Here is a 25446-nt window from a genome sequence, read left to right on the forward strand (position 1 = left end):
AAACCCATGGATCGAAGCTGCATTTCAATATTCAAGACCAATGCTCCTTATTTGTTATTCTTCGGATACTTTTTGTTGTATTTTCTTTTCTCTCTCTTTTTCATAATAAACATGTATAGTAAACATTCTCTCTTTCTATCTCTCACTACTTCTCTCTCTTCCTCCCCCTCCCTCCCCCCTCCCGCTTCTTCCAGGAGTGGCCGATCCGATATCTGTCCAGTATTGGGTTTCTGCTGGTATAATACTGTGGTCAGACAGGAGGAAAAGCAAATAGGATGCTTGGCTGCATAGCTAGAGGTATAACAAGCAGGAAGAGGGATATTGTGATCCCGCTATAGAGAGTGCTGGTGAGACCACATTTGGAATACTGTGTTCAGTTCTGGAGACCTCACCTACACAAAGATATTGACAAAATTGAACGGGTCCAAAGACGGGCTACAAGAATGGTGGAAGGTCTTAAGCATTAAAACGTATCAGGAAAGACTTAATGAACTCAATCTGTATAGTCTGGAGCAGAGGTCCCCAACCGCCGGTCCGCGGACCGGGACCGGGCCGTTGGGGTTTTCCAGCCGGTCCGCGGCGTCGGAGACCCAAAGCCCATGTGGAGGAAGACGGAGCCAAGCGGGGCCCACCCGGAGGACCTTTTCCCGTCTTCTTCTCCTCGCTCGCTCCCCTCATAGCCAGCAGCCCCGCTCGCGGGGGGATGCCCGTTCGTAGCTACCAGCCCGCCAAGCGTCGAGGGGGCTTCCGAGGCTGAAGGGAAGAGCCGGAATGCCCTTCCCGGGTTTAGATTGCTTGCTGTTGGGGGAAACGGAGGGAGGCGGCGGCGGCGGTGGGGCGCGGATCGCCTACTTTCTGGAGCGAGGAGAAAAGAAACCGCCGCCTCCTCCGTTTTCCCCAACAGCAAGCAATCTAAACCCGGGAAGGGCATTCCGGCTCTTCCCTTCAGCCTCGGAAGCCCCCTCGACGCTTGGCGGGCTGGTAGCTACGAACGGGCATCCCCCCGCGAGCGGGGCTGCTGGCTGTGAGGGGAGCGAGCGAGGAGAAGAAGACGGGAAAAGGTCTCCGGGTGGCCCCGCTTGGCCTCCGTCTTCCTCCACGCAGGATGGGCTTTGGGTCTCCGACGCCCCTCGCCCGTTCCCTCAGGAGCGATGAGTGGGACGTCTTCTTCTCCTCGCTCGCTCCCCTCATAACCATCCCTCCAGCGTCGAGGGGGCTTCCGAGGCTGAAGGGAAGAGCCGGAATGCCCTTCCCGGGTTTAGATTGCTTGCTGTTGGGGAAAAACGGGAGGAGGCGGCGGCGGCGGTGGGGCGCGATCGCCTACTTTCTGGAGCGAGGAGAAAAGAACCGCCGCCTCCTCCGTTTTCCCCAACAGCAAGCAATCTAAACCCGGGAAGGGCATTCCGGCTCTTCCCTTCAGCCTCGGAAGCCCCCTCGACGCTGGAGGGATGGTTTATGAGGGGAGCGAGCGAGGAGAAGAAGACGTCCCACTCATCGCTCCTGAGGGAACGGGCGAGGGCGTCGGAGACCCAAAGCCCATCCTGCGTGGAGGAAGACGGAGCCAAGCGGGGCCACCCGGAGACCTTTTCCCGTCTTCTTCTCCTCGCTCGCTCCCCTCATAGCCAGCAGCCCCGCTCGCGGGGGGGATGCCCGTTCGTAGCTACCAGCCCGCCAAGCGTCGAGGGGGCTTCCGAGGCTGAAGGGAAGAGCCGGAATGCCCTTCCCGGGTTTAGATTGCTTGCTGTTGGGGAAAACGGAGGAGGCGGCGGCGGCGGTGGGGCGCGATCGCCTACTTTCTGGAGCGAGGAGAAAAGAACCGCCGCCTCCTCCGTTTTCCCCCAACAGCAAGCAATCTAAACCCGGGAAGGGCATTCCGGCTCTTCCCCTTCAGCCTCGGAAGCCCCCTCGACGCTTGGCGGGCTGGTAGCTACGAACGGGCATCCCCCCGCGAGCGGGGCTGCTGGCTGTGAGGGGAGCGAGCGAGGAGAAGAAGACGGGAAAAGGTCTCCGGGTGGCCCCGCTTGGCTCCGTCTCCCTCCACACAGGATGGGCTTTGGGTCTCCGACGCCCTCGCCCGTTCCCTCAGGAGCGATGAGTGGGACGTCTTCTTCTCCTCGCTCGCTCCCCTCATAACCATCCCTCCAGCGTCGAGGGGGCTTCTGAGGCTGAAGGGAAGCGCCGGAATGCCCTTCCCGCGTTTAGATTGCTTGCCGTTGGGGGGAAACGGAGGCGGCGGCGGCGGTGGGGCGCGATCGCCAAGTTTCTGGAGCAGATAGGCTTTGAGTTTTTGGCTGGGGGGGGAGAAGTAGGACCTTCCTAAGTTCCCCCCCCAGTCAAAATCACAAAGCCAGGCAGCCCCCAGCCGCCAAAGGAGCCTCCTCATTCTCCCTGCCCTGTGGAGAAGTGTGGAGGGCTGCGTCACTAAGCTCCACCCCTCCATAACCCCACCCCCATATGACCAAAGCCCCCCCCACCGGGCCGTAGAAAACTCGTCTAACTTAAAGCCGGTCCCTGGTGCTAAAAAGGTTGGGGGACCTCTGGTCTGGAGGACAGAAGGATCGAAGCATTTAAATATGTCAAAGGGTTAAATAAGATTCAGGAGGGAAGTGTTTTTAATAGGAAAGTGAACACAAGAACAAGGGGACACAATCTGAAGTTAGTTGGGGGAAAGATCAAAAGCAACATGAGAAAATATTATTTTACTGAAAGAGTAGTAGATCCTTGGAACAAACTTCCAGCAGACGTGGTTGGTAAATCCACAGTAACTGGATTTATACATTGCCTGGGATAAACATATATCCGTACTGTAAGATAAAATACAGGAAATTTATTGATTTCATTTATATGGCGCTCACTCCAAATGGACTCTGAGCAGCTAACAACAATACTAATAAAAACAATTAAAACATCACCACATGTTCATAAAACCATACTTGCAGGTATCAATCTTAATTCCAGGCCTTCCGGAAAAGCCAGGTTTTAACAGCTTTCTGAAAAAAATGGTAGGGAGGAGGTAATGCAGTTGATTCCATAGGTTTGGAGCAGGTTTTTGGGTGGATTCTGGGGGCAGTTGATTCCATAAGGTTGGAGAGGCCACAGAGAAGGCTCTTCCCCGAGGTCCCGCCAACTGACATTGTTTGGTGGACGGGACCTGGAGAAAGTTGACTCTGTGGGCCCTTACGGGCCGCAATGAGGTATGAGCGATGAAACGGTCCCCATAAATAGTCTAGCCCTGAGCCATTTATGGCTTTAAAGGTGATAACCAACACCTTGAATTGTGTTTGGAGACCGACTGGCAACCAATGCAGCTCGCATAGAGATGGAGTAATATACGCAAACCCAGGTACACCGGTAATGGCATGTGCCGCTGCATTTTATAACCCAATATTTTCTCCTTCCCTCTCTTTCTAAAAAGTATTAAATCTTTCCAAATGTTTTCATTTCCTTTCTAATCTCTTTCTTACTCTGCCCTTTCCAGAGTGCATTAGTGCTTAATGTAGTGCTTAAACCATCAGGAATACAACCATCAACCCCCTGTTCAATCAAACCATTTTCTAATTCATTTGTCTTTTTAAATCGCTTGCCTTCCTCTTTCGGCTCATTAGATCTCTCATCTTCAGGGCACCTGGCACATACGGCATCTGATTGCCTCCACTCTGGGGATCAAGGACAGTCCCGGTGCACATTGAAGGCTCCCACACTCGCCTGTGGAGAGAACTCACCCCTCCAGTCACCCCTTGCGAGTCGTCCTCCAGTAGAGAGAGGGAGTCCATAGCCAAGCTGGGCTTTTCCCTCTTCAGTTTCTTGGGCAGTCACACTCTCGAAGGTTTGACAGTGTAGGATTTCAGTGTGTTCAGCTACTTCACCCTCCAGCTTGTCCCAGGCAGCCTGCTCCTCCCTCTCCATCTTCCCTGAGTCTTCAGGACCCTGGACAGCGCACCACAATTAGGGTAGGTGGATCTTAAAGGAGATCCAGGTTAGTTGAGCATTGAGCACACTGTTATGTGTTGTGTGTATGTTTTACTGTTATACCGTTATTACAAAAATCAATTAAATTTTTTTATTTAAAAAAGGAGAGCCGGATTACAGTCAAGTTTGGAGCGGTTAATATTAAGTTTAAATCTGTTGTGTGCTCTTGTGTTGTTGTGGTTGAAGCTGAAGTACTCGGCGACAGGCAGGACATTGCAGCATATGATCTTGTGGGCAATACTTAGATCTTGTTTAAGGCCCAGGATTGAAAGTCTAGTCTCATAGGGTATTCTATTTCGAGTGGAGGAGTGAAGGGCTCTTCTGGTGAAGTATCTTTGGACATTTTCAAGGTTGTTAATGTCTGAGATGCGATATGGGTTCCAAACAGATGAGCTGTATTCGAGGATGGGTTTTGTAAGCTCTGGCAAGCAGTGTGAGATTGCTAGAGCAGAAGCTACGTAGGATTAGGTTTACAACTCTTGAAGCCTTCTTGGCTATGTAGTTGCAGTGGGCTTTGGCACTTAAATCTTTTGTTATTAGTATACTGAGGTCTTTAACCAAGTGGGGATTATCTGTGATAATTTGATTATTCAGTTCGTACTTGAAGTTCAGATTCTTCTTCCCAATGTGTAGGACAGAGCTTTTGCTAGTTGAGATTTGGAGTTGCCATGTGTTAGACCACTCAGAAACAGAGTTCAGGTCTTTTTGGAGAGTAGTTGTGTTATCGGTGGTGTTGAAGAGTTTTACATCGTCGGCGAAGAGAACACAGTTGCTTGTGATGTAATTGCAAAGGTAATTGATGTAGAGAATGAAGAACATTGGTCCCAGTATACTACCTTGGGGAACACCGTATTTAACTGGGATGGGGGTAGATATGGTGCTTTCTAATTTGACCACTTGTTGTCTGTTTGACAGGAATGCTGTAATCCAGCAATGGAGGGATCCTGAGATGCCATAGGATTTGAGTTTTAGGAGTAGTTTGTCGTGGACCACTGAATCAAAGGCTTTGCAGAAGTCGATATAAATTGCATCTATAGATTTCCCTTGATCTAGATGAGTTGTCCATATATTTTTGCGGTGGAAGAGCTGCAGGTTGCAGGATGGTTTTTTTCTGAAACCAAATTGTTTATTAGAGAGCAAATTATTAGTTTCTAGATGGAGAGTAATTGATTTATTTATAATTGATTCCATGACTTTGCATAGTGAAATTGGTCTGTAGTTATCGACTAGAGATGGCTCTCATTTTTTGAAGATGGGGATGACCATTGCTTTCAACCAAAAACAAAAAGCACTTAAACTAGGACTACAGTTATTATTTTGCCTCAAAAAGATCATCCTGATTGTGCTTCGTGTCCAACTAAATAACAATATTTAGCTTAGAACATTCTTTGGTATATACTTCCTCTATGCAGGAAAATTAGAGACAATACTGTATGTCCTACGTAGAGATGGAAATGGGGGGGAAGGGTTTTTTCTGTTTTCCCCCAATGGCTTTGGCTCCCCCCCCCCCTCACATTTTTCCAATTTTTTGTTCAGGCCTTCCCATCTTTAGTCCTATTCTCCTCTAAAGTATACAGTCTATGGAATTCCCAGATAGTTGAAGGCCAATCACAATGCTGTGCTGAACTTGTTTGGAGCAGGATAAAAAACTAAGGCAAGACTGGTTGACATGGGTGTACCAATTTTGTTCAAAGGGGCTGAGCTTTCTAGAAGGTCACAACCTTAAGCTTCACCCTGATCCAGGGTCAATGGCCATATGAGGTCTAGAGTGGTGGAAGTTGCTCATTCCTCTTTTAAAACTGAGAGTGAGCAAAGATTGAGATCTAGATCCCCTGGGATCTAGATCATGGCTGCTCTAGATTGGGTGGGGTGGCCAAAGAGGTTTTAGAAGTGCTGCCAAGAGTTGCAGGTAGATGTGTGTGTATAACTTTGGTTAAAAAGAGAGACAAACAATTAAACTCTGTGTGTGTGTGTCTTCTGCTATAAAGATTGCACATAAATTTGTTCCATTGTACAGTTCCTGCAATAGGATATTTAATTTCCTGACAGTACAGTGATACCTCGTCTTACAAACTTAATTGGTTCCGGGACGAGGTTCTTAAGGTGAAAAGTTTGTAAGATAAAACAATGTTTCCCATAGGAATCAATGGAAAAGCGATTAATGCGTGCAAGCCCAAAATTCACCCCTTATGCCAACCGAAGCGCCCGTTTTTGCACTGCTGGGATTCCCCTGAGGCTCCCCTCCATGGGAAACCCCACCTCCAGACTTCTGTGTTTTTGCGATGCTGCAGGGGAATTCCAGCAGCGCAAAATGAGCATTTCGCTGGCAACGGAAGTCCGGAGGTGGGGTTTCCCAGTGAAGGGAGCATCAGTGAAATCGCAGCATTGCAAAAACACCGAAGTCCTCGAAACCCCACCTCTGGACCTCTATGTTTTTGCAATGCTGCGATTTCACTGAGGCTCCCCCTTGCTGGGAAACCCCACCTCTGGACTTCCGTTGCCAGTGAAGCGCCTGTTTTTGCACTGCTGGGATTCCCCTTCTGGGCTTCCCCTTCAGCATCACAAAAACACGGAAGTCCAGAGGTGGGGTTTCCCATGGAGGGGAGCCTCAGGGAAATCCCAGCAGTGCAAAAACGGGCGCTTCACTGGCAACAGAAGTCCGGAGGCGGGCCATCCCAGCGGTGGCGATGGGTTTGTAAGGTGAAAATAGTTTGTAAGAAGAGGCAAACAAATCTTAAACCCCGGGTTTGTATCTGGAAAAGTTTGTATGACGAGGCGTTTGTAAGACGAGGTATCACTGTATTTGAAAGTTACCCCTTTGTTTGCTGATCCAAATTTTTGCGCATCACTTCCTCCCACGCCTGCCTTGTTTTGCTCCCATCACTTTTCTGACTTTCTCTATCCTTCCTGGGTGACCCTTGGCAAATGATTTGAAGGGCTTTGCTAGACTCGGGAGGGAAATGTTTTGCTTGTTACTAATTGTTCATCCTGGGTCCTGATGTCCTGGGAATTTATAACAACTTTATTGCATAGCAACTTTCACGAAAGAGTGAGAAATGGGGAGGAATAGTCCTCTATTTCTTTTCCTCCTCATCCCTGAAAATGCCTATAAAATCTACTATGCTGCTTCATTCCTTTCCTTCTCAGGTTGATACTTTATCTATATGTGGAATATCTGTAAATATTCTGGAGAACTGCAGACTTTGAAAAGCAAAGATACCAGGCTGAAGGAGGTGGGACGATCAGACTTTGGGTGAGAGAGACTTCAACTTCTGTCTTTCCAATCACTTTTTATGTTGCCTGTTGAGCATTGCAAATGCTCATCCATCGTTTTTCCCCTTCCTTCGTATTACTGTCTCTTTCCCCTTTTTTACCTTAAACAGAAAGAAGCATTGATTTTTTTTTGCTTTTACCTTTTTATCCTTAGAAGATCAAGAGAAAAACAGTCTTGAAATTTTTACTGCAATGCTATATCCATTTGCTTAGGTATAAGGCCTATGGCAGATGTCCCTAATCCCTGGGGCATGGATGCTACCTGTCTGTGGCCTGTTAGGAACTGAACAGCATAGCTGGGGGTGAGCAAAACTGTGCATGTACAGGATCTAGGTTGCATGCTCCCCCTCCCCCATATCATTTATGGAAAAATTGTATTCCATGAAATCCGCCCCTGATACCAAAAAGGTTGGGGACCATTTTTATTTATTTATTTTGTCCAATACACAATGAGGGTTTTAGTGGGTATATATCTATATACACATAGTAAAATACATGATGAAGGTTATAGAGGAGATACTCATAGTAAAATATATCTAAGAAAGAATAGAAAAGAAGATAAAGTAATAGAACATATCAATGAAAGAATAGAAGAAGAGACATAGGAATAGAAGAAAGGTATAGGAGATATAGGAGAGCAATAGGACAGGGGACGGAAGGCACTCTAGTGCACTTGTACTCGCCCCTTACTGACCTCTTAGGAATCTGGGTAGGTCAACCATAGATAATCTAAGGGTAAAGTGTTGGGGGTTTGGGGATGACACTATGGAGTCCGGTAATGAGTTCCACGCTTCGACAACTCAGTTATTGAAGTCATATTTTTTACAGTCAAGTTTGGAGCAGTTAATATTAAGTTTAAATCTGTTGTGTGCTCTTGTGTTGTTGTGGTTGAAGCTGAAGTAGTCGCCGACAGGCAAGACATTGCAGCATATGATCTTGTGGGCAATACTTAGATCTTGTTTAAGGCGTCTTAGTTCTAAACTTTCTAGGCCCAGGATTGAAAGTCTAGTCTCGTAGGGTATTCTATTTTGAGTGGAGGAGTGAAGGGCTCTTCTGGTGAAGTATCTTTGGACATTTTCAAGGGCATTAATGTCTGAGATGCGATATGGGTTCCAAACAGATGAGCTGCATTCGAGGATGGGTCTGGCAAAAGTTTTGTAAGCTCTGGCAAGTAGTGTGAGATTGCCAGAGCAGAAGCTGCATAGGATTAGGCTTACAACTCTTGAAGCCTTCTTGGCTATATTGTTGCAGTGGGCTTTGGCACTTAAATCTTTTGTTATTAGTATACCAAGGTCTTTAACTGAGTGGGGATTATCTGTGATAATTTGATTATTCAGTTCGTATTTGGTGTTCAGATTCTTCTTCCCAATGTGTAGGACAGAGCATTTGCTAGTTGAGATTTGGAGTTGCCATGTGTTAGACCACTCAGAAGCAGCGTCAAGGTCTTTTTGGAGAGTAGTTGTGTTATCGGTGGTGTTTGCCATATGGGACTGTGTGGACCATTTAGTGTGGCTATTTTCATGCTGGTCATTGTCTCCATCTTCATTCCTCAGACTTTGCTCCTATCTATTTATTTTACTTAGCTTACATCTACTTTCCTGGGTGTTTCTTTCTGCTTGCTTTTTTTCAGGGGGTTTCCTCTTCCCACCAATCTGTCTCTTGTTCCTGCCTTTAAGTCCAACCTCTAATCTCTGGAATACAAAGTCCATTCAGAGATGCTCCAGTGAGGAGTATTTTGACCTTAACATGTGTCACCTGCTCCTAGAATAGAGGCTGACTCTTCCTTTGTAATATTAAAAAAAATCACATTTAAAGATTCTTATATGAGGCATCCAAGATCCCCCAAATCAATACATCTGGATGAGCCAAGAGGTAGCAACATTTCTCTTACACAGACACAGGTGAGGTTGGGGAGTGGACTGTTTTGTCATTCTCTCTCTCTCTCCCTCTCCCTCCATCCTTCTCTCTCTCCTTTCTTCCAGCAGACGTGGTTGGTAAATCCACAATAACTGAATTTAAACATGCCTGGGATAAACATATATCCATCCTAAGATAAAATGCAGAAAATAGTATAAGGGCAGACTAGATGGACCATGAGGTCTTTTTCTGCCATCAGTCTTCTATGTTTCTATGTTTCTTCCCCGTTTCTCTCTCTCTTCTTTGCATCATCATCTAATAATGACTACCTTTTTTCTTAATTATGAAAGCATAGATTTTCTTCATTTTAGAACTCATTTGAATATTTTGCAGAAATGAATAAATGTTTATTTCCCTTCTTTTTTCCTTTGTAGGTGGTGATCAGAATTAATATGTAATTTGGGTGACTTTGGGAAAAAGCTTAATGTCACTGAGGCTTATATCTGGCTAAGTGGACTGCCCTGTGTGATGCCAGTGTCCATACATATTAAATTATATTGTGTCCATCTGGGGTTCTATATATATGGAAAATATTATGTGGGTTTTGGGTGGCCTTGCACAATCTGTCTCAGTCTCTGTCACTCTGTCTCCCTGTTTCAGTCTCTGTCTGTCTCCCCTCCCCCCTACTCTCTTTGTCTGTGTTTCTTTCTTTGGGCTCAATTGTGTTCATAAGTCATTGACTACCTCTGGATAGTAGGAGATGACATCTTTCTTCCCCATTTCCTGAAACCTTTCTTCACTCTGCTAGAAGCACTTTAATGAGTGTTATTGTTTGAATCTCTGAATATCCAGATTTTGGTGAAATATAAGTGGAACAAATCAGTGAATGGATATCTGAATAAAGGAATAAATGTGTTACAGGTGGGGGGAGAATCCAGCCGAACAACTTGGAACACAGAAACTGAAGGAGACGACCGGAAAAGCTACTAGAAAAATATAAGGCAGGTGATCACATCCTAAAGATGGGCAGAAATCAATATCCAATGTTGTTATTGGACTCCAGGTATCTGTGAATTCATAGACTATATCCATGAGAAGAGCAAGGGACATAAGGTGTTGTCTCTAATTTTCCTGCCCAGAGGAACTTGTTCCAAAATAAAAGTCTATACCAAATATTACTATTTAGTCAGATACTATGCACAATAAGGATGATTATTTACAGGCAAAACGGTAACTGCAAGAATTTTACCAATACTGTACTGTGGATAAGATAAACATCCTTAATTATTTCCCCATTTGTGTAATATTTATATCCACAAATTAAGCTACTGTGATCCTAGCTATGCTTCAAAGGCCTTTTTGTATAAGGTGAGAGGGAAACAAATGCTTTAATCCATTGATCTTAGGAGAAGCAGGACTCACCCAAAAGATCCATGGCTTAAGATGACTGTCGCTTATAGAAACATAGAAACATAGAAGTCTGACGGCAGAAAAAGACCTCATGGTCCATCTAGTCTGCCCTTATACTATTTTCTGTATTTTATCTTAGGATGGATATATGTTTATCCCAGGCATGTTTAAATTCAGTTCTTGTGGATTTATCAACCACGTCTGCTGGAAGTTTGTTCCAAGGATCTACTACTCTTTCAGTAAAATAATATTTTCTCACGTTGCTTTTGATCTTTCCCCCAACTAACTTCAGATTGTGTCCCCTTGTTCTTGTGTTCACTTTCCTATTAAAAACACTTCCCTCCTGGACCTTATTTAACCCTTTAACATATTTAAATGTTTCGATCATGTCCCCCCTTTTCCTTCTGTCCTCCAGAGTCTATACAGATTGAGTTCATTAAGTCTTTCCTGATACGTTATCTTTCATTTTTAAAGCCCTATAAAAATACCACGTTTAACCAAGAATAAGACCCTATATTATATTTTTCTGAACCCTGAAATAAGCGCTTGACCTAATTGCCATACATTCAAAAGCATGACTGGGCTTATTATCGGGGGATGTCTTATTTTGGAGAAAATAGCCTAGCCATTCTGGGTCTGGAAAAACGATTCCGGCAGACTGCAGGCAGTGTTTGATGTTCATTATTTATATTTGTAAGTTGTAACTTCAGTTACAACTTTAGCCTCTTGTTTGTTTGTTTGTTCGTTCGTTCATTCGTTCATTCATTCATTTGAGTTGCAATGGATCTTGAATGGTCATCTAGTCCAACCCCCTGCATTTTGGATAAATGGCAGTCCAACCTGCCCTTCAATGTCTCAAGTGTTGGATCGCTCACAACCTCCAAAGGCAAGCTGTCCCACTCGTTGATCACTCTCACCCTCAGAAAGTCAAAACAAAGTTCCAAAATTATTGATTGTATTATACAACCCAAATAACGTAATGTTTTCTGCAGTATAATTGGTTTATCCACCTCTCTCTTAGTAAGACTGTTCTTTATATTCAGAGATATGAAAAGCTTTGTGTGGTTAACAATGGTATAAAAGTTTGTGAAGATCTCTGACAGTGGCTGTCTAACTGAACAAGGATTAAGGGAGCAGATTTTGTGTAGCTCGAAAGAAAATAAATTTATGTGCAGGAAATTCATTTCACTTAGCTAACTACATCCAATCAGAAGAGCTAGATAGGATGCCCAGAAGGAAATTATCAATCTTTTTGATAAAGAGTGGGCAATAGGAAAACAGACCTTTAACTTGTTAACCATACACAATTACTCCCTTGTGGTTCTTAAGGCATTGGATGGTGAGGACCTCCAATCATTTTCATAGGGTCCACTAGCTGAAGGTGAATCCAGATTACTGGAGATAGCATTCAAGCCTTGCTCCAAAATTGGGAATCATTTGGAACGTGCTGGAATCCTATCGGTTTTGTGCTGGGTTCTTTTCTTATGTCATTACTTGTCCTGATGCGTATAGACAATGAACAAGGAAACCTCGTGGGAAAACAGCAACCAAAGTTACCCAGGATATTTCATCTTGCTAGGAATGGCTGACCGGCCACGCTTGGAGATGTTGCTCTTTGCCCTTGTCCTGACCTGCTACTTGATGGCACTCTTGGGCAACTCAACCATCATTGTGGTATCAAGATTAGATCCAAGCCTCCACACACCCATGTATTTCTTCCTCAGCAACCTTTCCTTAGTTGACATCTGTTTCACCACCAGCCTTGGGCCCCACATTTTGGTGAACCTCTGGCGAAAAAGCAAGACCATTTCTTACAGCGCCTGTGTAGCTCAGCTGTACCTCTCTCTTTCTGTAGGCTGCACAGAGTGTGTATTGTTGGTTGTCATGGCCTATGATCGCTATGCCGCCATCTGTCATCCATTGCACTACACTACCACTATGAGTTACTCTCGGTGTATCACAATGGCTGCGGCCTCCTGGATAAGCGGCTTCAGCCATTCATTAATTCATTCAGTGATGGTTATAAGGCTTCCACTCTGTGGGCCAAATCAGATAGATCATTTCTTTTGTGAACTCCCTGCCATTCTTAAATTGGTTTGTGTTGACACTTCAATCAATGAAGTTTTGGTACTTGTGGGTAGTGCGCTGTTCCTCCTAGTACCAGTTAGTCTCATCATGGTCTCGTATGGCTGCATAGCAGCTGCGGTGATGAAGATCCGCTCATCTGAGGGCAGGAAGAGGGCCTTCAACACTTGTTCCTCCCACTTGATGGTAGTCTGGATCTTCTATGGCACATCCATCTTCAGTTATCTGCTGCCTCGCTCCTCCTCCTTCCATGATGAAGTCAAGCTAACTTCCCTTTTCTATGCCTTTGTCACCACCACGCTTAATCCACTGATCTACACTCTGAGGAACAAAGAGGTACACAAAGCTCTCCAAAGACTAATGAAGAAATAAACACACAATTTGAACCTTGCATTTGAAGGTTCAACAGGAATACTTTTTATTTGTTATTCTTGATTGTACCTTCTTTTCTGTCTCTTTTTGTCATGATAAAATTGTAACATATCTCGATACCACAGCATACACATGACTGTAAATTAAAGGGTATTCTTCCAACTTGTGTCAATTGTGTCCCTTGATATCTCAGAGTTTTGTTCTCCTGTGAAAAAAGCAACTTATGAAGCTCTTATTGTATTCTTTTAAAGAGGGTTTGAATTGATGTAATTTCACGCTTGCAAATGCTTTATATGCATTATGATTTTTCCATTCTTCTTCAACATTTCTATATCCTGAACCTAAGAGAACAATTTGCTCATGATTTTCTCCCTGTACAATAAAGTTCCCAAACCTTTCCTTTGGGTAGACTATGACATTGCCATCCTAGGTTTTGTAGGACTATTATATAATCCAGTCCCATGCAGTCTTTGAGGATTCCATATATACAAAGGCCCTTCCATGATGTCTGTAGGATACAAAAATTAAACACTTGACATTTGTTTGACCCAAAGCAGGACTTGCCATTAGAAAATGAAGCTGGGAGTGTTTTGAAATTAAATGTATTGATTACAACAATTCATGAAATATTTTATGAAATGAAAGATAATGTACAGAAAGAATTAACACTGGACAACAAATTCAAAAGTTTTGATGAAAAACCTTTGGTGATTATGATAGTTCCTTGCAAACTAAACACAAATTTAATGTCAGAATGAATGGTATATCAGGTAGAAATCTTCAAAAATACAAATCACATTAACTTATTCTTTATTACTGGCACAAATATTTGTGAAATATGCCCCCAAAAGGTAATATTTTATAATGAACAAACTCAAAAATCGTGTTTATTTATTTTTTTATTTTATTTTATTTTATTTTATTTTATTTTATTTTATTTTATTTTATTTTATTTTATTTTATTTTATTTTATTTTATTTTATTTTATTTTATTTTATTTTATTTTATTTTATTTTATTTTATTTTATTTTATTTTATTTTATTTTATTTTATTTTATTTTATTTTATTTTATTTTATTTTATTTTATTTTATTTTATTTTATTTTATTTTATTTTATTTTATTTTATTTTATTTTATTTTTTTATTTTTTTTATTTTTTTTATTTTATTTTATTTTATTTTATTTTATTTTATTTTATTTTATTTTATTTTATTTTATTTTATTTTATTTTATTTTATTTTATTTTATTTTATTTTATTTTATTTTATTTTATTTTATTTTATTTTATTTTATTTTATTTTATTTTATTTTATTTTATTTTATTTTATTTTATTTTATTTTATTTTATTTTATTTTATTTTATTTTATTTTATTTTATTTTATTTTTATTTGTTTGTTTGATTGATTGATTGATTTGTATGCCGCCCCTCTCCCCAGACTCGGGGCGGCTCACAACAATAATAAAAAACAATGTATCACAAATCTAATATTAAAAAGTATCTAAAAACCCCTTATTTTTAAAAAAAAGACAGGCATACAAACATACCATTCATAAATTATATAGGCCAGGGGGAGATGTCTCAATTCCCCCATGCCTGACAGCAGAGGTGGGTTTTAAGAAGTTTGTGAAAGGCAAGGAGGGTGGGGGCAATCCTAATATCTAGGGCAAGCTGGTTCCAGAGGGTCAGGGCCGCCACTGAGAAGGCTCTTCCCCTGGGTCCCGCCAGACGACATTGTTTAGTCAATGGGACCCAGAGAAGGCCAACTCTGTGGGACCTAACTGGTCGCTGGGATTTGTGCGGCAGAAGACAGTCCTGGAGATATTCTGGTCCGATGCCATGAAGGGCTTTATAGGTCATAACCAACACTTTGAATTGTGACCGGAAACTGATCGGCAACCAATGCAGACTGCATTGTGTTGACAATTTGGATCCACATTAAGAACTGAGAGATTTACTACAGCTTAGTCTCACCTTTGGTGGAGTCAGCTGTAATCAATGAAAACCTAGGTTACAATATATTTCCTGATCAATATCCACTTATTTCATATATATGTGTAACAGGGAAGGATCGTATCAAATGATATCTATAATCTATCGATCTACACAGATATAGTATTATACAAGAAATGGTAACCCGAAAACATTTACCCTCCAACCTCAGCTGTATCTGAGTAAAAAAAATGTTATTACCTCTTGGCTCATCTGGATATGTTGGCTTGGAAGCTCCTGGATACCTGTATGATCTCAGGTAACAATCTCTAACTTTTCCTTATGAAAAATCAGCCTCCATTCAAGGAGCAGATAACACATATTCAGACCAAATAGTTCTAACTGGAGAATTTCTGAATCGGCTTTTGTACTCTAGAGTAGGGGTCTCCAACTTGGGCAACCTTAAGACCTGTGGACTCCAACTCCCAGAATTCCTCAGCCAGCAAAGATGGCTGAGGAATTCTGGGAGTTGAAGTCCACAGGTCTTAAAGTTGCCAAAGTTGGAGACCCCTGCTCTAGAGGTTGGGCTGAAACAATAGGAACAGATAACAGATTGGAGGGGAGGGGAACCCCCCCCTCCAAAAGTAGAACAGAAAGACACACCCTGGAAACTAGATGCAAGTTAAGAGAAATATTTTGATAAGAACATGGTCCAAGGAAGTGAATAATCAGGTTGAGGCAATAAGCAACATGAAAATAGTCAGACTGAATACTCGATGGAGTTCCACAGGGCTTAATCTCAAGCAAATGTAGATAGCGTTACAGCAACAATTTCAGCGACAACCTTTCAGAAGGCTAGGAGGGTGGGGGCAGTACGAGTCTCTGGGGGCAGTTGATTCCACAAAGCCGGAGCCGCCACAGAGAAGGCCCTCCCATGTGGCTCTACCAATTGGCCAACGAGACCTGGAAAAGGCCAACCCTGTGGGTTCTAATCAGTTGCTGGGAGATATGTGGCAGAAGATACTCCCGTAGATATTCTGGGCCCGTGCCATGCAGGGCTTTATAGGTAATAATCAACACTTTAAATTGCGTCCAGAGACTGATTGGAAGTCAGTGCAGCTCATGGAGTGTTGGAGTTATATGTCTGTACCTAGGAACGCAGTTTGTGTAGCTGTGTTCTGAACTAATTGTAGTCTCTGAACACTTTTTAAGGGTAGCCCCATGTAGAGCAATAATTGAGCTGCAAGGTGATAAGAACATGAGTGACTATGAGAAGAGAATCCAAATAGGGCCACAACTGGTGCACTATGTGGACCTGTACAAAGATCCCCCTAGCCACAGCTGAGAGATGTTGTTCTAATTTCAGCTAGGAGGACTCCCAAGTTGCAGACCCTCTCTTGCAGGGTTAATATTTCCCCTCCCAGAGTCAAGGATGGACAGATGGAACAGTCCTTGGGAGGTAGTACCCACAGTCACTCAGTATTGTCGGGTTTGAGTTTGAGCCTGTTAACTCCCATCCAGTCTCTTACAGCCTCCAGGCATCGGCACATTACGTCCACTGCTTCACTGAATTGGGGTGGAGATATAAAGCGGAGTGTCATCAGCATACTGCTGGAACCTCACTCTGTGCCATCAGATGATCTCACCCAGCGTTTTTTTTGTAAATGTTAAATAGTAGGGAGGAGAGGACCCTGAGGCACACCAGAAAGAAAGGACCTAGAGGGAGATCTCTGTCCCCCCCATGTCATGTCCCAGCAACAGCCGGGCTGCTGGGATTGGACCATTCAAAGTGAGGAAAGTTTGGTGCCTCTCATTGGTCGGAGTCTTTCTGACAGTTGGTTATAAACAGCTGTTAGAAGCAGCTGAGGCAATTCTTTTTCCTCCAGTTTCATTCATTCATTCATTCATTCATTTGTTTGTTTGTTTGTTTGTTTATTAGATTTGTATGATGCCCCTCTCCGCAGACTCAAGGCAGCTCACAAAAATAACAAAAAACAATGTATCACAAATTAAAAAGTCTCTAAAAACCCCTTATTTTTTTAAAAAAAGACACACACAAACATACCATTCATAAATTATATAGGCCAGGGGGAGATATAATAATAATAATAATAATAATAATAATAATAATAATAATAATAATAATTAGATTTGTGTGCCGCCCCTCCCCAAGGACTTGGGGTGGCTCACAACAATAATAAATGAAGTGTTAATGCAAATAATGGAAGGCAGCCATTTTCAATTACAATAAATGCCTGATACTAGGAGCTGGGAACTGAGATTGTTCTTGATAATAGTTGAAATAACAATTTAACTGTAGTTTCCAAGACCCCTTATTTAGATAAAGTTTTATCTTAGAAGAGAAGTGTCAGGGTGCTTAGATTTCTTCCACAGCATGACTACTATTTTGAGACAACCCAGGAGCAAAATACAATACACAGAGTTTTGTCTTACAAAACAGTGTCTTACAATAGACTTCTACATACATATATGCACATGGTAGGCACATCCCAATCAATCAATCAATCAATCTTCAACTCTACACTGAAGACTACAATGCATATTGAACAGGATGAGGAGAGAGAGACAGGAGGAGGGGGAGACACCTTCTCATGGCCTCCCTTATATAGACATCTTCTTAAAGTGGCAATAACCCTGCTGACTCATCCTCAGTCTTATTGCAGCTGGTCAGCTTTAAATCTTCATTATTCTGACACACTTGCTTGAGAGAGAACAGTGGTGACCATCCAGTGGGGCATAAAGGTGCTTTTTCAAAAGACAACTAGAGTTTGTTTTTCCTTATTCTACCATGAAATGAAGAAGCTTCTTGGATGGGAAGCAAAACCTCTTCAAGGACAAACCAAGAAAATCCAACTGCCTTTTCTAAAAGCATTTTTGGGGCAATCATGGCCTGGATGACAGAGAATCTCCATAGACCAGTGATGGCCTGCATTGGCTTGCATTGGCTGCCGATCAGTTTCCGGTCACAATTCAAAGTGTTTAAAGCCCTACATGGCATTGGACCAGATTACCTCCAGAACTGCCTGCTACCGCATGAATCCCAGCAACCGATAAGGTCCCACAGAGTTGGCCTTCTCCGGGTCCCGTCGACTAAACAATGTCGTTTGGCGGGCCCCCGGGGAAGAGCCTTCTCTGTGGCGGCCCCGGATCTCTGGAACCAATTCCCACCGGAGATTAGAACTGCCCCCACCCTCCCTGTCTTTCGTAAACTACTCAAGACTCATTTATACCGCCAGGCATGGGGGAGTTGAGATATTCCTTCTCCCTAGGCCATTACAAGTTATGCATGGTGTTGTGTTCGTTTAAAAATATTCACAGAAAATCTGTGATTGGTTAAGACGCGTCTATTTAGAAAATAGCCGCGAAGGTTAAATAGTTGTCAGTTAAGAAAAGCCCACCGTTTTAAGAGAGTATAAATAGGGCAACGGATTAGCCGTTGCCTTCATTCGGGGAACTGCTGTTCCAGTGCTTGTATTATGCCTCGTTATGAATAAACCAGTTCTGATTAAACTACCGGAGTCCTGACTTTTCAGTGGCGACGAGGAGGTCGAACTCCCGCAAACGCAGCCATGAACTCGGCCATGGCTCCACCACCGCCTGTATTCAACTCCGAGACGGAAGCTTGGACCTCTTACATGTCCAAATTCACATTTTTCCTGAAAGCGAGCAATCTACATGACGCTGACGATGACAGAAAGAAAGCTATATTCCTCGCTTATTGCGGCACAGAAGTCTACAGCCTAGTCTCTACGCTCGTTGACCCAGACACTCTGGAAACCATCGCATGGTCAGCTCTACAAGCAAAACTTGCCGCACATTACCAGCCGACAACTCCTGTCCGCGTATACCGCCACCAATTTGCACAAATGCGGCAAGCAGACGGAGAATCTACCAACGATTTTATTACTCGGCTACGCGCACTCCTTCCAAAATGCAAATACAAGGATCCAGAGGAACAGTTGATTGACCGCCTTATCTTCGGACTAACCAATATCACGCTACAGAAGAAATATTTAGTAGATGAGGATGCCTCCCTCCAAGACATTCTTAAGGCAGCAAAAGCCTCTGAGGTATCTGAAACATCTGTTGCCGAGATTAAACGTGCAACCTCAACCGTTCATCACATCCCCGATGAATCAACTTGGCACGCCTGCTCTCCCGATGAGAAACATTTGGAATCCACCACTCCAGACGACACCTGCCTCCAAATCCGAAGAGCTCCCGACCACGACGCCAAAGAGGCACCCCGTTCAGACAGATGCGCCGGCTGCAACGGAAATCATCCTCGTTTTCGCTGCCATTTCAAGGACGCCTATTGTCGCCGTTGCCAGCGCCGCGGTCACATCGCTGAAGTCTGCCGCGCCACCAACCCAACTCCAGCAAATCCGCAAAACCAACGACCCTATTTTCCACCACGGAATCGACGACCGCCGTTTTCACGCAACGTTTCCCGCCCGGCTGACAACTCTCACTCTTCAAACCAACGAGGTAACTGCCCTTCTTCTGTAAACTGCAATTTCCCCACTGCGGAAAACAAGCTATTTGTTTCTCTTTTCCTCAACGGCCGTCCCTGCGAAATGGAATTGGACACTGGCTCCAGACATTCCATAATGCCTTGGGGAAAACTTAAATTATATTTACCTCGTGTAAAAGAGACTGACTTAGAACCTTGGGAACCGGGTTTGAGTGATTTTCAGGGACATAAGATTCCAGTATTAGGATGTTTAAATGTGCCTATTGCTTTTAAAAAGTTTCAAGGGTTTTTACCTCTCATAGTGGTTGACGGTCCTAAACACACATTATTGGGACTTAGATGGTTGCAACCCCTAGGCATTAACAATGTATGTGACTCTTTTGACTCAAATGACTTACTGAAAGAATTTCCCGAAGTTTTTTCTAGCACTCTGGGTAAATATACAGGCAGCCCCATTTCATTTAATTTGGACCCAAACATTTCTCCCATCCGACTAAAGCCCCGCAGAATTCCCATCCCACTTTTGCCTAAAGTGGATGAACAATTGGACAAATTAATAGCTCAGGGCATCTTGATTCCCACTGATCATGCTAAATGGGAAACTCCTATCGTAACCCCCGTTAAACCGGATGGATCTATTAGAATTTGCGCAGATTATAAAGCCACAATAAATAAAGCCTTACAGCATAATGCCTACCCAATCCCAGTCGTGCAACAACTCTTGCACACATTAGGAAATGGGTCCATCTTCGCGAAGTTGGACCTAGCCCAGGCATATCAACAGCTCCCCGTTGATCAAAACACCTCTGAGGCCCAGACGATTGTAACGCACAGAGGTGCCTTTAAATGCACCCGGCTCCAATTTGGAGTCTCTACCGCTCCTGGCATCTTTCAGGGTCTCATGGAACGAATTTTAAATAATATTCCAGGGGTCGTCCCATATTTCGACGACGTATTAATATCAGCCACATCTAAATCTGAATTATGGGATAGAATCAGGCGCGTTTTAACTAAATTTAAAGAAACAGGACTCCATTTAAAAGCAGACAAATGTTCCTGGGCCGTTCCCAAAGTAGAATTCTTGGGCTTTACAATAGATAAATTTGGAATTCACCCCACAAATGACAAAGTTGATGCTATTAGAAATGCTCCCACCCCCTCAAATAAGACAGATTTGCAAGCATTCCTGGGACTCCTTAACTTTTATTCTGTCTTTCTTAAACAGAAAGCGACGGTGGCAGAACCGCTACATAACCTCCTAAAGAAAGACTCTGCCTGGACGTGGGGACCAAAAGAACAAGCCGCTTTTACCGCAGTAAAAAATTTACTTTCCTCCAACAGTGTTTTAGTACAATATAATGTAGCTATGCCTTTATCCTTAACCTGCGACGCTTCACCGTTCGGCATAGGAGCTGTCCTCAGCCATAATTTTCCAGACGGCACAGAAGCCCCAATAGCCTATTACTCTAAAACTCTCTCTTCAGCTGAAAGAAATTATTCCCAACTCGACAAGGAGGCGCTAGCCCTTGTGGCTGGAGTTAAACGATTTCACTACTATCTTTGTGGCCGCTCCTTTACTTTAATTACCGACCATAAACCTCTCTTAGGCATTTTGGTGGGAAACAAACAAACTCCCGCCTTTCTCTCCCCTTGCATGACTCGATGGGCTATTTTCCTTGCCGCTTACAATTATACTTTAATCCACAGGGGGGGGAAAGATATAGGGAATGCCGATGCATTAAGCAGGTGCCCCCAAACAGAATTGGTCAGTGATCCTGCCCCTGCCTCAAGCATTTTATTAATTGAAACTAGTAAACAAAATTTATTAACAGCGACAGAAATAGCCAATCAGACACAAGTAGACCCAATTTTAAAATATATTAAACAATGGATATTAAAAGGATGGCCAAACGAACAGCAATCAAATCAATTTCAACCCTTTAAGAATAGACAGCTTGAATTAAATGTGTTAAAAGATTGTATATTATGGGGAGACAGGGTTGTTATTCCAAAATCCTTACAGAAACAAGCATTGCAGTTATTGCATATAGGTCACCCAGGAATAGTCAAAATGAAAACTATTGCCAGAAGTCATTTATGGTGGCCGGGGTTGGACAGGGACATAGAGTCATGGGTTGGTGGTTGTACACCCTGCCAGAGAACAAGACCCAACCCACCAAAAGCCACACCATCAGAGTGGCCAACACCAAGAGGGCCCTGGTCCAGAATACATATTGACTTTGCGGGACCAATCAGGGGCCAATCCTTTTTACTAGTTGTAGATGCATACTCCAAATGGCTGGAAATTGAACTCATGGCATCTACAACTACTAGCGCAACCATAAAGGCACTAAGGAAAATGTTTGCCACACATGGCATCCCGGACATTTTGGTCTCTGACAACGGGCCTCAGTTAACAGCCCGTCAAATGGAACTATTTCTTGCAGACCAGGGCATAAAACATGTGCTCACCCCACCTCATTTTCCCCAAGCGAATGGGCAAGCAGAACGAATGGTTAGAACCACAAAGGAAGCATTAAACAAAGCACCATTAGGAGATTGGCAACAACAAATCGATGAATTCCTAACCATTCAGCACATTACGCCATCAGCATCCACGAACAAAAGCCCGGCAGAACTTTTAATGGGCAGAAACCTCCGCTCTAAATTAGACAGAATTCACCCAAATTACCAAAATGACCAAAAAGAAGTTAAATTACAAAGCGAGAGACAGTTTAACATTGGGGATTTAATTTATGCTAAAGACTATGATTCAAATGATAAATGGAAAGAAGGAACGATATTAGAAAAAACCGGGTTAAAAACATATATCATAATATTAACAGATGGGCGCAGTTGGCATCGGCATGTCGATCAACTACGCAAAAGAATTAAAACTAACTCAGACATTTTGCCTACTGTAGAAAAACCAATAGAGGACTTACCAGAACCACTTCGAGACTCCAGCGATGGCTGCCTGTTGCCCCTGGCGGCCGGCGAAGATCAAAATGCATCATCGCAACCAGGCCCGTCAGAGACAAGCCTTAGCGGAGCAACGGAGCCGGCCGTCCAGGCAAGCAGCTCCCAGCAAAATGAACTGCGCAGGTCCCAGAGATCTGTAAAGCCGCCAATCCGCTTACAGGACTATGTGATGTGGATTAACACGTAATCATGGTCTCATCCGAAGAGGGAGGGGTGTTGTGTTCGTTTAAAAATATTCACAGAAAATCTGTGATTGGTTAAGACGCGTCTATTTAGAAAATAGCCGCGAAGGTTAAATAGTTGTCAGTTAAGAAAAGCCTGCCGTTTTAAGAGAGTATAAATAGGGCAACGGATTAGCCGTTGCCTTCATTCGGGGAACTGCTGTTCCAGTGCTTGTATTATGCCTCGTTATGAATAAACCAGTTCTGATTAAACTACCGGAGTCCTGACTTTTCACATGGTATGTTTGTGTGTATCTTTGGTTTTATAAATAAGGGTTTATAGTTGTTATATTATTGGATTGTCTCATGTTGTTTTTATCATTGTTGTTACCCTCAGGTGCCGAAAGAGTCTAGGCGCACGCTATCATGAATTTGCCAGTGCCCACACCCAAAATTCAATGCCTGGGGAGGGCAAAAACAGCTTTTCCTGTCTCCCAGAGACCTCATGGAGGCCAGAAATGGCTTGTTTCCCAACTTCTTGTGGGCCCAGTAGGCTCGTGTTTCGCCCTCCCTAGGCTCCAATGGCTTCCCTGGAGCTGGGGGAGGGTAAAAACACCCTCCCTCATTCCCTTGGAGGCTCTCTGGAAGCCAAAAATGCCTTCCCAAAACCTATGTGCGAGCCAAAAGTCAGCTGGCAAACACACACATGTACATTGGAGCTGAGGTAGGGCAACAGCTCGTGTACCAGCAGATATGGCTCCGTGTGCCACCCATGCCATAGGTTCGCCAACACTGCCATAGACATTGAATGAGGCTATAGTTAGATGGATAATGCCACTCAACTGGCCAGCTCTTAAAACTGTGGCTAACCCCTCTGAGAGATGGGGGAAACTCCCAGCAACTTCAAGGAAGAGCTCCAAGAAACAGCACAGGGAGGAAGGACTAAGTTCACCCAGTGATGGGCTCCTACAGGTATGGTCAGGTACGCAGTACCAGTAGCAAAATTTTGATCAGGTACATAGTACCGGTAGCAAAATTTTGATTTTTTCCCCATTTTTTCCCTTCTGGGCTCTGGGTATGTTTTTCCTATCGCAGTGAGTTTGAATGTGTATAATTTTAGAAGAGCTGTGCGTGCGTATGTGTACATACACTTTATATAGTAGATAATCAGGGGTGGGCTACTGCCTGGATGGGGGAGAACACAGTGGGGTAGCAAAAATGGAGCTCTAGAGCAGTGTTTCCCAACCTTGGCAACTTGAAGATATTTGGACTTCAACTCCCAGAATTCCCCAGCCAGCGAATGCTGGCTGGGGGATTCTGGGAGTTGAAGTCCAGATATCTTCAAGTTGCCAAGGTTGGGAAACACTGCTCTAGAGCACCCAATTTGCACCGAAAGGTGTTGAAACAAAATGCATAAGCCACGCCCACAGTATGATAGTAAAAATTTTGGTAGGCCATCACTGATTTCACCTCACCTCAAATAAAGGTTCTTGTGTTTTAAGACGCAGTCATTTGTGTTGATTAGATTTGAAATTCAGAAATAACCCTAAATGGAATCACCTGAGATATTCTTTTCTTTTTTGGCAATTTGTGTTCGTAGAAAATTTGAATGGCTAAGGAGAGGCATATCATCCAAGGAGATCTGATCCCCAGTCCTCATTATATCTCATTGTTTTAAATGTTTTATTCTGGCACAATGGGTCTCATTAGTTTTTCTCTGCTGGGAAACGGTACCCAAAGGGGGCTGTATTTTATGCAAACACTGATAGTCATTGACAATTATAGTACCACAAAAATATCTCCAAACTTTTAATGGCAGAAAGTTTCTTGATGAATCCCAAATGAGAAGCAAACTGTGTCTAACTACGGAGTCTTTTGAAACATCTTTTAATGAGATATTGTAATCCTCAGAGAACCATTCAGGCAGCCTTCTCTAAGATGGTACTCTCCAGATACATCAGGATCTCAACTCCAGGAATCCTACAAAATAACATTAGCTTGGGATTCAATTTAAATCAGGGACCCCAACCTCCAGGCCATGGATGGGCACCAGTCCGTGGTCTGCTAGCAGTGAAGGACTACTGTTGTGGTTAGCCCTGGCCCTGCTCCTGCCCCAAGGACTGTGGATGTGGGGGAGACATCCACATGCTGCAGACCTGTTTTGCCCCCGATGGAATCTGCTGATGAAGGCTCCTCTGACCAAGAAGACATGAGTGACAGGGAGGAGGAGAGTGTGGCAGACAGCTCAGAAGGAGATCAATTATCTAGCTCCTCCTTGGATTCAGAACAAGAGTTAATGATACAGCCATGCATGCGGAGAGCGATGCATAGGCAACAACAACTGAGAGATTATTATCAAAGAAAATGAGGCCACCTGTGGTTGGGTGGGGCTGTGGTCATTAGTGAGGCTGCTATAAAGAGCAGCCTGTGGGTTTGGCCATTGTGGAGGATTATCTGATCGTTGTGTTTCATGACTGCTTTGCTGACTTTGATCTTTATGTGCTGATTTTTCCCTGCTTTGAAACTAACCCAGAGCAAAGGGTGTTTCGCTTTGTGAAAGAAGAAGGACTGTGAATTGCCTCACAGCTGCAAGCTAAGTATCACAGAACTGATAAGGGACTTGTACAAATTACCAGTTTGTTTGGAGATGAGTGCTCTTTGCTATACAAAAAGAAGTGAAGTTTCATTATAAAGAACATTGTTTTGAATTTTCAAATGTGTGTGTGTCTGAAATTGTATCTGTGCATTTTTGGGAGGAATCTACCAGAGAGCTCGACAGAACAACTACCAACATTTTTACTACCACACTGTGGGTGTAGCTTACGCAGGATGCCCTGCCTTTTATTTCAACATCTTTCAGTGCAAATTGGGTGCTCTGGGGTGGAGTTACATTTCCACTACCCCACTGCG

At 43.5% G+C, this 25446-nt stretch overlaps 1 protein-coding gene across 1 annotated transcript; it reads left to right on the plus strand.

Moving 5' to 3' along the window:
* The first annotated feature begins 12024 nt into the window (after positions 1 to 12024).
* Positions 12025 to 12966, plus strand: LOC139158390 (olfactory receptor 2G3-like). The gene has a single exon (XM_070735695.1). It carries the CDS (start codon positions 12025 to 12027, stop codon positions 12964 to 12966), a length of 942 nt encoding a protein of 313 aa, XP_070591796.1.
* The last annotated feature ends 12480 nt before the right edge of the window (positions 12967 to 25446 follow it).

The sequence above is a fragment of the Erythrolamprus reginae genome, chromosome 2, assembly GCF_031021105.1.
Source record: "Erythrolamprus reginae isolate rEryReg1 chromosome 2, rEryReg1.hap1, whole genome shotgun sequence".
Classification (NCBI taxonomy): Eukaryota; Metazoa; Chordata; class Lepidosauria; order Squamata; family Dipsadidae; genus Erythrolamprus; species Erythrolamprus reginae.